The sequence below is a fragment of the Rattus rattus genome, chromosome X (genome assembly GCF_011064425.1).
Source record: "Rattus rattus isolate New Zealand chromosome X, Rrattus_CSIRO_v1, whole genome shotgun sequence".
NCBI lineage: Eukaryota > Metazoa > Chordata > Mammalia > Rodentia > Muridae > Rattus > Rattus rattus.
This window is the reverse complement of record NC_046172.1, coordinates 1,293,009-1,309,471: the sequence shown is the minus strand read 5'-3', so window position 1 is coordinate 1,309,471 and position 16,463 is coordinate 1,293,009. Positions and strand designations below refer to the sequence as shown.

The window sequence follows — 16,463 nt, the reverse complement described above, 5'->3', positions numbered from 1 at the left end:
CAATTCTTCAAAGAGTTAGACAGAACAATTTGCAAATTCATCTGAATAACAAAAAAACCCAGGATAGCTAAAACTATCCTCAACAATAAAAGGACTTTCAGGGGAATCACTATCCCTGAACTCAAGCAGTATTACAGAGCAATAGTGATAAAAACTGCATGGTATTGGTACAGAGACAGACAGATAGACCAATGGAACAGAATTGAAGACCCAGAAATGAACCCACACACCTATGGTCACTTGATTTTGACAAAGGAGCCAAATCCATCCAATGGAAAAAAAGATAGCATTTTCAGCAAATGGTGCTGGTTCAACTGGAGGTCAACATGTAGAAGAATGCAGATCGATCCATGCTTATCACCCTGTACAAAGCTTAAGTCCAAGTGGATCAAGGACCTCCACATCAAACCAGACACACTCAAACTAATAGAAGAAAAACTAGGGAAGCATCTGGAACACATGGGCACTGGAAAAAATTTCCTGAACAAAACACCAATGGCTTATGCTCTAAGATCAAGAATCGACAAATGGGATCTCATAAAACTGCAAAGCTTCTGTAAGGCAAAGGACACTGTGGTTAGGACAAACGGCAACCAACAGATTGGGAAAAGATCTTTACCAATCCTACAACAGATAGAGGCCTTATATCCAAAATATACAAAGAACTGAAAAGTTAGACAGCAGGGAGACAACAACCCTATTAAAAAATGGGGTTCAGAGCTAAACAAAGAATTCACAGCTGAGGAATGCCGAATGGCTGAGAAACACCTAAAGAAATGTTCAACATCTTTAGTCATCAGGGAAATGCAAATCAAAACAACCCTGAGATTTCACCTCACACCAGTGAGAATGGCTAAGATCAAAAACTCAGGTGACAGCAAATGCTGGCGAGGATGTGGAGAAAGAGGAACACTCCTCCATTGTTGGTGGGATTGCAGACTGGTACAACCATTCTGGAAATCAGTCTGGAGGTTCCTCAGAAAATTGGACATTGAACTGCCTGAGGATCCAGCTATACCTCTCTTGGGCATATACCCAAAAGATGCCCCAACATATAAAAAAGACACGTGCTCCACTATGTTCATCGCAGCCTTTATTTATAATAGCCAGAAGCTGGAAAGAACCCAGATGCCCTTCAACAGAGGAATGGATACAGAAAATGTGGTACATCTACACAATGGAATATTACTCAGCTATCAAAAACAATGACTTTATGAAATTGTAGGCAAATGGTTGAACTGGAAAATCGGATGTAGATCTAACCTGAGAGACACAGCCAGAATACAGCAAATACAGAGGGGAATGCCAGCAGCAAACCACTGAACTGAGAATAGGACCCCGTTGAAGGAATCAGAGAAAGAACTGGAAGAGCTTGAAGGAGCTCGAGACCCCTTATGAACAATAATGCCAAGCAACCAGAGCCCAGGACCAAGCCACTACCTAAAGACTATACATGGACTGACCCTGGACTCTGACCTCATAGGTAGCAATGAATATCCTAGTAAGAGCACCAGTGGAAGGGGAAGCCCTGGGGTCCTGTAGAAGACTGAACCCCAGTGAACTAGACTGTCGGGGGAGGGCGGCAATGGGGGAGGGTGGGGAGGGGAACACCCAAGGAATAGAAGAAAAAACTTGTGGAAGCATCTGGAACATATGGGCACTGGAAAAAATTTCCTGAACCATACCATGTTATGCTCTGAATAAGGAATAGAGCAAATGGGATCTCATAAAACTGCAAAGCTTTTGTAAGGCAAAGGACACTGTTGTTAGGAAAAACAACAACCAACAGATTGGGAAAAGATCTTTACCAATCCTACAGCTGATACTGGGCTTATATCCAAAATATACAAAGAACTCAAGAAGTTAGACTGCAGGGAGACAAATAACACTATTATTAAATGGGGTTCAGAGCTAAACAAAGAATTACAGCTGAGGAATGTCAATGGGGAGAAACACCCAAAGAAAAAATGTTCTCAACATCTTAGTCATCAGGGAATGTGAAATCAAAAACAACTGGAGATTTCACCTCACACCAGTGAGAATGGCTACAGATCAAAAACTCAGGTGACAGCAAAATGCTGAAGGATGCGGAGAAAGAGGAAATTAATTCCCTCCATTGCCAGGGGTTGCAGACTGCCACAACCATTCTGGAAATCAGGTCTGGAGGTTCCTCAGAAATTGGACATTGAACTGCCTGAGGATCCAGTTATACCTCTCTTGGGCATATACCCAAAAGATGCCCCAACATTTAAAAAAGACACATGCTCCACTATGTTCATAGCAGCCTTATTTATAATAGCCAGAAGCTGGAAAGAACCCAGATGCCCTTCAACAGAGGAATGGATACAGAAAATGTGGTACATCTACACAATGGAATATTATTCAGCTATCAAAAACAACGACTTTATGAAATTCGTAGGCAAATGGTTGGAACTGGAAAATATCATCCTGAGTGAGGTAATCCAATCACAGAAAGACATACATGGTATGCACTCATTGATAAGTGGCTATTAGCCCAAATGCTTGAATTACCCTAGATGCCTAGAACAAATGAAACTCAAGACGGATGGATCAAAAATGGAGGCAGATCGCCATGAGAGACACAGCCAGAATACAGCAAATACAGAGGCGATGCCAGCAGGAAACCACTGAACTGAGAACAGGACCCCTGTTGAAGGAATCAGAGAAAGAACTGGAAGAGCTTGAAGGAGCCTGAGACCCCTATATGTACAGCAATGCTAAACCAACCAGAGTTTCCAGGACTAAGCCACCACCCAAAGACTATACATGGACTGACCCGGACTCTGACCCTAGGTTGCAAATGAATATCCTAGTAAGAGCACCAGTGGAAGGGGCCCTGGGTCCTGCTAAGATCAACCCCAGTGAACTAGACTGTTGGGGAGAGGGCAATGGGGGAGGTTGGAGGGGAAACACCATAAGGAAGGGAGGGGAGGGGATGTCAGTCTGAAACCGAAAGGAATAACATTCAAATGTATATATAAGAAATACCTAAGTTAATAAAAAAATCAATTTCGTAAATAAGTTGTTTCTTTTAAACTTTAGTTTTAAAGTTTTTTAGATAAGTCCATTTTATATATAGAGAGTTTGTCTCTGTCTAGTTAGTAGCCATTGCTGTGACAGCAACAATAATAAAAGCAAGTTGTAAGGAAAGAATTTATTCACTGTTCACTGAAGGAAGTCAGGTGAAAACTCAAACAAGTTGTAAATCAGGGAGACAGGAGCTGAGGAAGAGGCCATGGAGAAATGCTGTTACTGGCTTGCTTCTCTTTTAATGACTCTAGCTTGTATCAAGATACCAGATAAAACCAGCCATTATGTATGTACTACATACATGCCTGGTATCTGTGAAGGCCAGAAGAAGGCATCAAATTCCTTAGAACTAGAGTTGTGAATCATTGTGAGCTACCATGTAGGTGTTGGGGCTTGATCCTGTGTCCTCTGGAAGAACAACTTCTCTACACCACTGAACCATCTCTCTAGCCCCCTTAGAAGAGGTTTTTAGGAGGTTTACCTTATGTCGAGTTTTTCCTAAGAATGAATGATATTGTAGTTACACAGAGCTTAAAATAAACTTTTAAAAATAATATTAAATTAATGATTTTTGCTCAAATTAAAGAATTTTAAATGTGTATGCTGACTATATACTGGGTACCATACTAAACAATGAGCAAATATCCCATCCTTACAAGGTAATAATTTGGTATTCTTATTTTATAGATAAGAACAGTAAGATAACAAAGTTTACATAGCTAATATGAGATAAAGTTGGAATTTGAATCCAAATTCTCATAACTAGACACTATAACTCTGCTTTTTAAAATTAGCTTACAAGGTAGCTAGTTTATTTATTACATTTTCATCCATACTTAATTTTGGTTGACCCTGTACCCAGTCCTTCATCTCCCCACTTCAATCCCTGCTTAAACCCTTTCCCCCTTCTGTTTGCAAATCACATACATTCTTTTACCTTTCCCACCCCTCTCTTAATTAAGGCCTCGCCTCTCTTTTTCTCCTTTTACAGGTCTGTTTCTATTTTCCTGGCCTCTATACATACAAATATAAATATATTAAAACTAAACTCTAGGTTCCACATATTAGTGAGAATATGTTACTTACCTTTCTGAGACCAGGTTATCCCACTTAATGTAATATATACATATATGTGTGTATAGCTAAGTATATGTACATATGAATGTTTGTATGCATATATGTATCATGTCTTGACTGAAAAATAAGCCTGAGTAGATAAAAAAATTAAAAGGTATTTATACAGATTTGAAAGTTATTTATGATGACTAATTTTGAAAATTATACACACTGTCCCAGAAATTTCTGGTCTCTTAGGAGAATTGAGTTTTAACCAGCATCAACAGTTTGGAACTTTTAGTTGGGTTAAGTATACAACATGAGGAAAAAAAATAAAAGTAAACAAAGGAAAAATTAGTGACTTAAATTTTATGAATGCTAATAGGTTTCTGGTACTACTTGCCATTGAAAATGGTATTGGATTTTTTTTAAAAATTAGGTTTTAAAAACAATATTTCATATATATATATAGTCTTATATGCATATTTACCTAGAATTTTCTTCTATTAGTATATTATCATATGAAAAATTCCTGGTATAATTATTAGGTGTGCTTAGTAAAGTTAATTTGCTAATAACATGTTATCTGTGTTCGAAGAAGTAAGAGATTTTAATAAGCTACAAATTAGAGAGTTCAAAGTTACAGCTGTTCATAAAAGTCTTATAAAGAATAAGAAATAGATTAAAAGAATAAAAGAAAATAGATTAGGGTTTTAGCAGAAGATAAACAAGGACTTATTTTGTCAATTTTATATTTTTCTGTGCAGGTTATGGCCCAATTGATGAGACTCTTATGGAGAAGACAATAGAAGTTCTGGAACGCCACTGCCATGAAAATATGAACCATGCTATTGAGACAGTGGAAGGGCTAGGAATAGAATATGATGAAGATGTGATCTGTGATGTGTGCCGGTCTCCAGACAGTGAAGAAGGGAATGATATGGTATTCTGTGATAAGTGTAACGTCTGTGTGCATCAGGTTAGTGCAAATGGAGAACACCCTCTCATACAAGATCAATATTAGTGTCAAAGTCAGAAGACAATGTTTAGGCATTGGCTCTTTTAGTGTTGGGACTCAGGGATTCAACTCAGATTATCAGGCTTGGCTCAAGTGCCCTTACCTGATCAACAATCAGATTTTTTTGTTATTTATTATTTCTAACACCCATATGTAAATGTCTTACATTTAAAGATGAAAAATAAAAATTAGGCTCTGCTTATAATTCCTAAGCTGCTTCACCTATCCCCAAGAAGCTAAACCTAGGTCAACCCTACCTTTAGAGACCACAGGAGTCTGGAACTCTAAAGGACTGTCTTATGCTGTAGTTTTAAAACAATGTAAGTAAAAGTTAAAGTGACTTTACCCAAGTTATTTGACATTCTTTTTACTACATATTAATAATGACTAATAATGTCATATTAATAATAGTATTAGTGATGTCAGCATGCATTTCAACTCTCTTCCATATCTGTGTTCTATCTCTGGTAAAACAAAGGTCACTTGATGTATAGTGATGAATATTGCTAAAACTATCCTGTCTCCATTTTATATCCATGTCTGAATTTAAAAATCTCTTCTGAGAGCTAGAGATGGTTCAGTTGATGAAATACTTGCTGCCAAAGCATGAAAACCTAAGTTCCCAAAATACAGTAGAGATCTGAAAGCAAGACCACACATCTGTAACCCCAGCTCTGCAGAAGCAGAGATAGGAGGCTCCCTGAGCTTGCTGGGGCAGCCGCCTAGCTAAACTGGGCTCATGTCCATTGAGAGACTTGACCAGGAGAACCACTGAGAAGTATATTTAGTATTGACTTGACTTCCACACCCATGTGCTATGGAGTAAAACCATACACAATCTTTTCTTCTACCTATATTATCATAATGTATATATCTTCCAAGTTGTAGTTCATGTTCATTCTTGATTTCTCCAACCTGTCTGAATATGTTGTATATTTTATTCATATTATGAATTTATTTAAAAAATACTGTATACACACTAAACACCATCCATGAGTCAGGGCTGTGCTGCATTATGGTGACACAGTAATGAAGAACCAGATATGCTTTCTGCCCCTCCTCCAGGTAGACCATGGTATAATGACTAAAAAGAAACAGTCAGTTTACCATAGTGTCCCAGAACTTATAAATCTATGCTGCTGTGGTAATACATGGAAGAGATAAAGGTCAAAAACAACTTTCAGCAAGTAAAATTCACCTGAATCTTAATGTTTATGTCAGTACATCCAGAAAGGTCTGTTCAGACTATGTTAATGGCAAGTAGTCAAGAGTGGGCAAAATCTGTTAGAAGCATGCATCTCTGTATTTTAAGAATGAAGGAATAGATGGTGAAATGAAAGGAAGCTAGGGGTAGGAAAAAAGGCACACACAACAAACTGATTTGTTTTTTTCTGATTTATTCCATGAACTCTAAAAAGATACTTGTATTTAGAAAGATCATTTTGATCAAAGCTGCAGAATAATGAGCCCATATAACATAGGAGATAGGAAAAACAACCAAGACTTAAGTCTTCTGGGCCACCTAACCTTTTAACCTTTTCATTGTAGGAAGAACTCAAAAGTTTTTTTGTCACCAATTAATTTTAATCATTGTTCTATTGTTTTGAAGACACCATGACCAAGGCAACTCTTATGAAAGAAAGCATTAATTGCTTGCAGTTTCAAAAAGCTTTTATTCTTGTTATCATCATGCAGCAGGGGCACGGTGACAATGTAGGCAGTCATTTGAGCAGTAGATATGAGTGGTATCCTGAGAGAGACAGACAGACAGACAGACAGACAGACACACACACACACACACACACACACACACACACACACACACACACACACACACACACACACACACTGAGTTTAGCATGGGCTTTTGAAACCTCAAAGCCCACTCCAGTGGCATTCTTCCTCCAACAAGGCCACACTTCTAGTTTTTTATCCTTTTTTTTATTCATTCATTTATTTATTCACTAATTTATTTATTCAATTTAGTTATTTAATCACAGTCCCCTCCCTTCTGTCCTCCCAGTCCCACCCTCCCACTCTCATGTCCCCCTGTCATGTCCCTCCCCCTACAACCCCCATTATACCAATATACCCTGGCATATCAAGTCTCACTCAGCAGGACTAAGTGCATCTTCTTCCGCTGAGGCTAGACAAGGCAACCCAGCTAGGGGAAAGGGACCCAAAGGCAGGCAAGAGTTTGAGTCGGAGATGGCCCCCACTACAATTGTTTGGGTACCCACATAAAGACCAAGCTGCACATCTGCTACATTTAAACTACCATACCAATTTATCCTTTTTCTTCATTTAGTTATATCTTTAAAATAGTGAATTTGGGGGGTTGGGGATTTAGCTCAGTGGTAGAGCGCTTGCCTAGGAAGCACAAGGCCCTGGGTTCGGTCCCCAGCTCCGAAAAAGAAAAAGAAAAAGAAAAAAAGAAAAATAGTGAATTTGGAAATTTTATCTTCATTGTATCAATTATTGGCATTGTAATATGTTTTCAGGAGAAGTAAAAGTCTTTTTATGACTTAATTATGAATGTAAAGTATTGATATCACACACCCATAAGTCCTCTCATACAATTAATTCCAAAATTAAAACTTTCTGATGATTTCCCTTTTATCAGAAATTCTGAACTAGAACTAATTTGGAAACAATACCAAAACTTAACTAATATGAGCTTGTTTATAGTCTTTACCCATTTTATTCAAATACTAATATTTTTATAGAAATACTAACATATATGGTATTATCCCAGGTTCCGTTGAGATTATATAATAACTTTCCTAAGATCTAAACAGTTTTGAATTTCATAATGTTTCTTACTAAAGAGGTTATAAATAATGATTCAATCTATGGTAGACTTGAAGGAAATAAGACAAAGGTCATCTTTATATATTTTCTATGTTTGTCTTTTACAATTAGAGGAAAATATTAAAGAATTATTTTTGGGGTTGGGGATTTAGCTCAGTGGTAGAGTGCTTGCCTAGGAAGCACAAGGCCCTGGGTTCGGTCCCCAGCTCCGAAAAAAAAAAAAAAAAAAGAACCAAAAAAAAGAATTATTTTCAGGTTCTTTGACCTAACTTCAACACACTAATCCCTAACCCCAAATTGGGGTATTTGTTTTAGAAATTTGTTTTAGTGACCAAGTCACTATAAATGATACCCCTCTCACACATTGGCAGTAGCATTTGACTGGGCCTTGCAGACTATAAACTGATATATGTGGATTTTAGAAATTTGTTACAATATGAAATTTCATTAAAAGAGCTTCTTCTAGCTAGGCATGGCAGTACACTTGAGGCAGGAGATTGGTGAGTTTGAAGGACCAATCTGGAATGGACATATCTGTCTCAGAAAAAAAAAATCCTTGAAAAATACTTGAGATTCTTATATAGTGAATGTAATTTGGATCATAAATAACTATACTTAGGTTAGAGCTCCCTCTATTGACTGTAAAGTCACTTAAATTATAATTTAAAATACTTGTTTACTCTCTGAAAGAATAGTGACATATTGGCATCCGGATTGGTTAAATATAATTAAATATAATACTTTTTTTTACTCCACTACATCATGTTCATTGTTCTTTAGTGACAATTATACATTCATACTTTAGAAGTGTGTATCACTAGACTTTAGATATTAACATCATTCAACTTTTTTTCTTTAAAACTACGTGAAAGTTAAAACCATCTCAAATCCTTTTTGTATGCATATCCATAGTCTACTTCTTTGTACATATATTGAATACTTAGATTGATATTAGATTGAATTTGGATAAGTGTACATACTCTTATAGTTTTTATATTTGTCATGAATATTGTTGACATGACACTGAGTCTGGCATCCTGAAATTATGCTTAAAATGTATTAGCATACACATGCTCTTTTCTCAACTGAAGTCACAACCTTTATCATTTATGATCCATATAGAGTTGAGACTCACTATGACATAAAAGCTTTTGACGGTTATTTCTATAAAAATACTCCCTCTGTAAATTATTCTGTGCTCTGTAGAAGGACCAGCAGCACTCTTCAAACCAACCACTAGCTCTAAACTGGCTCTAATTTGGGAAGGAATTTTTTTTGTCATTACCTTGCAACATTTTAGATCTTAGAGAAAAAGAGGGTTTCAAAAATAGGAACTTTATAAAATGATGCCCTGCTCATATGAGAGCAGCCTAGTTGAAGTCTAGCCTAGCTGGAAGTCTAGCTTAGGTTCTTGAGCCATATTATTAATAATTTGTTCTCATAACACACCTACACAAACCAAGCAAGTGGGGAGCATTTGTTGAAATCTGTGCCTAATGACCTTCCATTCTCACTGAGGTTATGAAGCATAAGAACAAATTAGGGGAGTTGATAAGGGAAATCATATGAAGTAGAGGATGGGAGTTAAGCAGTAGTAGGGCAGATAAAAAAGGCCACCATAACCTGAGTGGAATTTTGGAGTAGGGGCTAGAGTTTAATTCAGGTGTGGAAGGCAAGGTCTTAACTGTACAAAAGGAAGTTGATCTTATAGACTAGGGAAACCTCCTAGCAAGACACATGGATATGAGAACTAAAGTGGACAGTAATGTAGAAAACTGAGAGACCTGCCTATATAAATTAGATCCCATGTGTTTAACTCTGATGGGAGGTGAGAAGAAATAATAAGGTATAAGGAAAACTTCAGATCAAAGACCAGCAAACCTTTGCTTTAAAGTATCAGAAATACTTTAGACTTTGCCTATAGTCTCTATTGTGTATTTTCCCTTCCCCCCTTTCATCTTAGAACTCTTTAAAATGTGGGGAAAAAACATTCTCAATTTGTTAGCCTTATAAAACAAGTCTTAAGCAGTAGCTTGTTAACACCAGTTCAGATGATGATGGGCAAATGAGATAAGACCAGGAAAAATCCCTGGGGGATCTGCTTCTGTGCTTGATTTGACTGAGAAGAATCTGATAACTAAATAAAGGAAGGATGAAAGCTGTGAAGAATGAGTAAACAAATTTAGAAATAAATTTATCCTAGAATAGTGTGACAAGGAGTTGGATAGAGCAGTAGTGGTGAGGATGGGGATAGAAAGGGAGTTCAGCCTCTGGGACTCAGTGTAAGACTCACCTAGAGCCAGTGGATGAAGGTAAGTAAGTAAAAGTCCAGGGACTTGGTCTGGAAGATAAAAAAGGAAAGAAAGATTAGAAATGGATGCTTATGACTCTTAGTGAGTGTCATCTAAGTGTGAATCTCTTCTAACCCACAAAAATTTTGAAGCTGCTAGGTTGAATAAGTTGGTGCTGTAGGGTATATTTAGCCATGTGAGGAACCTAAAGGCAACTAGGTTTCCACTAAAATAGAGTGGAGCCATAAAGAGGGTCAAATGGACAAAATTGAAGATGGGGCAGTCTAGAATAATTCCTAAGTAATCTTCCATCTCTGTGAGTTATCATTTATTTTCCAGTATCATTCAATAAAGAATTGAAAAGGCTCCTAGAATTCATTGTGGATTATTGTAATTCAGTTCACAAGCCCAAGCAAATAATTTCTGTAATTTGCTGAATATTTTTATGCATCAGGTACTACTAGACTATAAACATTAGCTTATTTCACTTTTTTATCACAATAGTACATGACATGTTGAAAATATTCCATTATTGCTTGGATGAGCTGTTATATAAACACTGAAGACAATTTGGAATACAGGAAAAGGATTATTTCAACAAATTTTTTAAATGTCTGTAATCCAACTCTCAGTAGTTGAACTAATCTTGATGTGAATTACCACATAGACTTTTTCTATCTTCATTAAAGTTATTTCTCATAGGTACACATGCTATTCTTAGTTCAGATGATGCTACAAGCTTGGTTTTTAGCATTTAAAAATTACTAAATCCTGGATATGAACTTATTCAGCTCTGTGTGCATATCTCCTCCTCATGCCCACCTATAGGCTTGCTATGGCATCCTCAAGATTCCAGAAGGCAGTTGGCTGTGCCGCTCCTGTGTCCTCGGAATTTATCCACAGTGCGTCTTATGTCCTAAGAAAGGTGGAGCCATGAAGACCACCAGGACAGGGACTAAATGGGCTCATGTCAGCTGTGCCCTGTGGATTCCAGAAGTAAGTAATCATTCAAATCTGGACCCATTTACTCCAGAGTAGCCTCCTTCCCATGATGCTTAGACAGACTCAGACTGGTCATGGAAATGCTTTCTGCTCAACTATATTTCTGAGATTTCTGGGCTACCTCCAGTCTTCTTGGATACAACTGTGCCCAGACTTCTGTGGGCTTCTGTTTGTGGGTGATTATTTTCAGTGGTATTTGATAAATTTGTGTGAGAGAAGAGGCATAAAAGATCAGAGTGTAGGGCTGGAGGTAGCTTAGCTATTAAGAGCTCTTACAAAAGATTCAAGTTTAGTTCCCTGCACCATTTCAAGCAGTTCACAGCTAACTAACTGTAACTCTGCCTCCCAGGAAACTGATGGCCTTTGGCCTCCAGATGCACCAATACACACACATGCATATACTCATACACATATATGTATGTAATTTAAAAAAATATTTTAAAAATATTTCAAAATAAACTACTTTTTAAAAAAGATAAAGGTAGGGGCTGGGGATTTAACTCAGTGGTAAAGCGCTTACCTAGGAAGCGCAAGGCCCTGGGTTCGGTCCCCAGCTCCGAAAAAAAGAACCAAAAAAAAAAAAGATAAAGGTAAGAGAAAAACATTTTTAAAAGTAAAGCTTAACTTTAAATACCTGTAGCCATAAATCAGAGTAAGACATGAAAACACCACAGAAATATATAAATAGCATCCTGGAAGGCTCTCTAGTTCCTGAGAGTAAACTATTTAATTTGTATCACTATGGATAACTTCTGTCTGTTTTTAAGCTTCATATAAATGGAACTTTTAGAGTAAGTATTTTTTGTTGCCTAGCTAGAACTCCACGTTGTAGTATGTATCAATAGTTCATTAATTTACATTACTTACTAGTTCATCATTATATGGATATTCTATTTATTTATTCTGCTTTGGGTCTCTTAATTTTTGGCTGTTACAGATAAAGTAAGCAATCACTCTTGCCCACTGTGGTGGTTTTCCTCTACTTTTTTTTCTTTTTTAAAGACAGGGTTTTATTCTATTACTGACTAGTGCCCTGGAGCTCACAAAAATCCACCTGCCTCTGCCTCCCAAATTCTGGTATTAAGGACCTAGCTGTCCTTTACTTAAAAAGCTCTTTTGAGTGCTTAAACTCAACACTTACCTAAGGCTTTTATTCAAAATCTATTCCTTGTTAACAACCTATCCTTTAATTGTAGATATTTTCTGAATGGCTAGTGTTCATTAACTTAATTAAAACATGGCTTCTAATCTGAGCACATTAGGACATTCCTGTAATCTCTGTAATTGGGAGGCTAAGGTAGGAGGACTGAGATCTGGAAGCCATCTTGGAGATGTGTAATGACTCAAAGCCAGCCTAGGTAGGTAGACTAAACAAACAAACAAAACCAATAGTTTGGGGTAGAGTGTAATAAGTAGTAGAGTATTTGCCTATTATGAACAAAACAACTCTCTATTACCAAAAATTAAAATTTAAAAAAGGTTGAAACCAGGCCTGGTAGCATATGCCTATAATGCTTCATATTTGGTTGAAAAAGCAGGATAATCAAAAGCTCAAGACAGCCTGCACTGCATAGCAATCTCAATGCTTTCTTAAGTCATAGTGGAACCTTTTCTCTGAAAAAAAACAAGAACCTGGGAACATAACATTATTTGCTTAGCATATGCAAAGCAGGGGCTTGATCCCAACCACCACATACACAAAAATAAAACAAATCACCTATAATCCCAGCACTCAGAAGGCTGGACTAAAAAGATCATGAGTTAAGGGCCACCCTGGGCAACATAGACCCTATCTCAAAAAGCAAAGAAAAATAAATAAAATCTCCATGGTTAATTAATGTTCTCTTAATGGCTTCTCAGTTCTTGATTTCCAGTATATAGATCTCTCTTTCCTGATCTAGACAGAACTTTTAGTAGATGAATCATCCTTCTTTGATTGTTATTGCTTTTTTTTTTTTTTTTGGAGCTGGGGACCGAACCCAGGGCCTTGGTCTTGCTAGGCAAGCGCTCTACCACTGAGCCAAATCCCCAACCCGTTATTGCTTTTTAAAACCTATTTATTTCTGGTGCTGGAGAGATTGTCCAGGGGTTAAGAGCACTGGCTACTAGACTTAGGTTCCAGTCCTAGCACCCACTTACAGGCATCTGTTAATCCAGTTTCAGAGAATCTAATGCCTTCTTCTGGCCTTTGTAGACACTGCATACATCTGGTGCACAGACATACACACAGGCACAACATTTGTACATGTATAAAGTTGTAAAAAGAAAAAGAAAGAAAGAAACAAGACACATTTTTAGCAGTAGTTATATGACCCTTTATTTCCATATGGAAAATTTTCCGTCTTCTTTAAAGTGTCCTTTGCCTTTCAGCATTCCCAAAGACTTAATTTCACTTTGAAGCTACTTTGGCTGAGAGAGTAGGGTAAGATGATAATAGTTACATAGTCTCAAAGATTGTGGGTTTAGAAGTATCATCCTCACCCTAATTATATGCTGTAGTCCCTTCATTACAGAAATTTGCAGTTACAACAGTATTATGCTGCTTTGTAAACCAAATAGAAAGATCTGTCACTGCCTTTCTTTATCTTTAGTTGATTAAATGAAATAGCAAGGCATGTGATACCATCTCTAACATAAGACAGATTCTAGAATTTCTGAACTTCATTTCCTTTCCTAAGTAGCTTTCTTAGTAAAGATGAATGTATCTTGATTGTTTTAGGTAACCATACCTACCTAGTCTACACTCCTGCACTCTTCATCATAGATATGAATTGTTTACATTAGTAGAAATGATTGAAGAACTGAGAAATGGAAAGAAACATCTTTTGTTTATTCTTAGTTCTGTACTAACCTTGGAAGATATGGCTTACCTCATTGTTTTAATGTTTTCAGTTTCATATAACATCATATATAGTTTGTGAAAACTGATTTTGACATGCCTTTGTGCTTCCACCTCATGATGATGTTTTATTTGTAGGTCAGTATCGCTTGTCCTGAGAGAATGGAGCCTGTCACAAAAATCTCTCACATCCCACCTAGCCGGTGGGCCTTAGTTTGCAACCTGTGCAAGTTGAAGACAGGAGCTTGTATTCAGGTAAGTACCCTGAGAATTGGTGGAATGAACTAAAACCAAGCCTGCATGGCTCATGGTCCCAGTAAGAATGTCCTGTTAACCCAGAAATCACTTAAGAAGCTACCCACTCATGTGCAGGATGCTGCTATTCCATAGACCATTTGTGAAAATCTTTCAGATGTTGCTTCTGGACCTGATTCAGCCTGTTTTTCCCCAAAGGAAATGTATGTAGGTGGGTGCCCCCAAACATCATAAGAGAGTGTTAGGTTCCCTGGAGCTGGAATTACAAGTGAGCCACCCAGCATGAGTCCTGAGAATTGAACTTGGATACTCTGAAAGTACAGTAAATGTTCTTAACCAGTAAGCTATCTCTCCAACCCTTAGCTTATTCTTTTCAACTTCATATTGGTTACCAGTAATAGTGATAAACATGTTTGGTCCAAATTCTCAAGAAATTGAGGCAGAAGAAATCATTTCACCTCAGGAGTTCAAGGCTAGCCTAAACAACAAAGGGAGACCCCTTCTCAAAATAATATTCATAATGGTATTTAACCTTCATCTTTTAGTATCAGAGCTCATGTGTTAACGAGACTCTGAAGCTGAGTGATTCATTCTGAGAGGGAATAAGCTATAACTCTTAAATATATTTCATCCATTAACTGTCAATGAATTTAAGATCCACTATGATTAGATAGATGGTTCTGTAAAACATTTGGGTGTGGAAAGGTACATTTGAATAGGTAAAGTCTGGTGAATAGTTTTAAAAATCATTCTTAAAGAGGCTGGAGAGATGCCTACCTGCCTTGGAGGTTAAGAGCACAGACCACTCTTCCAGAGGACCTGGGTCCAATTACCAGAACACACAGGACAGCTCACAACTGTCTGTATCTCCAAGATCTGACATCCTCACACCTTTACATAGATATACATGCAGGCAAAACACCAGTGCACATAAAATAAAAATAAATTTTAAAAAATTATCCTTATAGTCATATATATTGCATGTGGTAGTACAGGTAATGTTTTTTGGGATATCTAAGGTACAATGTTATTTCACTTTCTGATCCAAGCATAATAAGGTGACTCTGCTTGTAAATGGGAAGGAAGGACTGACTGACTTAAGACTTACTGCCTGTGAGCTGCAGAGTGGTTGAGATTAGATTTGCTGGCAGACCCTCAGAGAAAGGGGTCTCTGTAACGTCATAACTTAAAGCTGTGGTTCTAGATATTTTATTTAGTTCACTTCTATTTAGTATAACAGGTTGCAGATTTGAAAAATATGAATACTTACCTTGCTTTTAAATTTTTATTTTGGCTCATTTTATTTAACTACATAACATTTTAATTTTTATAAGGGGAAAATCTCTCCTTGATATTTACTGTCAACTTGACACACGCTAGAGTCATTTTTGGAAATGACTCAATTGAGAAAATGCCCCCAGATAGATTGACTTGTAGACAAGCCTGTGGTACACATTTTCTTGGTTGATGACTGATGTAGAAGATTTCAGGCCACAATGAGTGGTGCTACACCCGGCTAGTGGTCCTGGGTGCTATAAGACAGCAGGTTAAACATGCCATGAGGAATGAGCCAGTAATCAACAGTCCTCCAAGGCTTTTTGTATCAGTTCCTGTCTTGGGTTCCTGTTCTGACTTCCTTGATGATGGACAGCAAATTAAAAGATGAAATAAATCCTTTCCTCCCCACGTTACTCTTGGTTGTGGTTTTTTTTTTTTAAATCACAGAAATAGAAACCTTAAGCTACGGACCTAACACAGTGTTTTGTTTATCCTGTTTGTTCTCCCTATGTGAGCCTCTTAAAAGCCAAGATGATACACCATTCATCTGTGTTTCTCCCATCCTTGATATTTATTTAACGTGCACTGAACTACTGCATCAGGTTAATTTATAATACATATTTTTCATTAAAACAATGTTTCCATGTTCATTGTTTAAGATTTTTATTGAATTTGTATTCAATAACATTTATTCTCCTCACATTACCTACATTCTCCACTGTTAAACTGTTAACGATTATTTTTATACCTGTTAGTAATCAGTATCATAACTGGAAGAGAAATCACTGACTTTAATATTTACAAAGAAGAGTTTGCATTGCAGCCTTAGGTACCACATTCTGTCTACTATTATGTTGTTCAT

At 37.1% G+C, this 16,463-nt stretch overlaps 1 protein-coding gene across 1 annotated transcript; it reads left to right on the top strand.

Annotated features, from left to right (window-relative positions):
* Nucleotides 1-4,757: 4,757 nt before the first annotated feature.
* Nucleotides 4,758-15,078, top strand: LOC116889272 (protein Jade-3-like). The gene is made up of 3 exons (XM_032890415.1): nucleotides 4,758-5,086; nucleotides 11,056-11,223; nucleotides 14,207-15,078. Exons 1-3 carry the CDS (start codon nucleotides 4,901-4,903, stop codon nucleotides 14,354-14,356), a joined length of 504 nt encoding a protein of 167 aa, XP_032746306.1. The 5' UTR covers nucleotides 4,758-4,900; the 3' UTR covers nucleotides 14,357-15,078.
* Nucleotides 15,079-16,463: the final 1,385 nt, after the last annotated feature.

Bases quoted from the DNA above. Each gene is read 5' to 3' on its own strand.
- LOC116889272 (XM_032890415.1), top strand. From the start codon at position 4,901: ATGGAGAAGACAATAGAAGTTCTGGAACGCCACTGCCATGAAAATATG. The intron at 5,087-11,055 runs GTTAGTGCAAAT...GCCCACCTATAG, and splicing joins GTAACGTCTGTGTGCATCAG to GCTTGCTATGGCATCCTCAA. The intron at 11,224-14,206 runs GTAAGTAATCAT...TTTTATTTGTAG, and splicing joins GTGCCCTGTGGATTCCAGAA to GTCAGTATCGCTTGTCCTGA.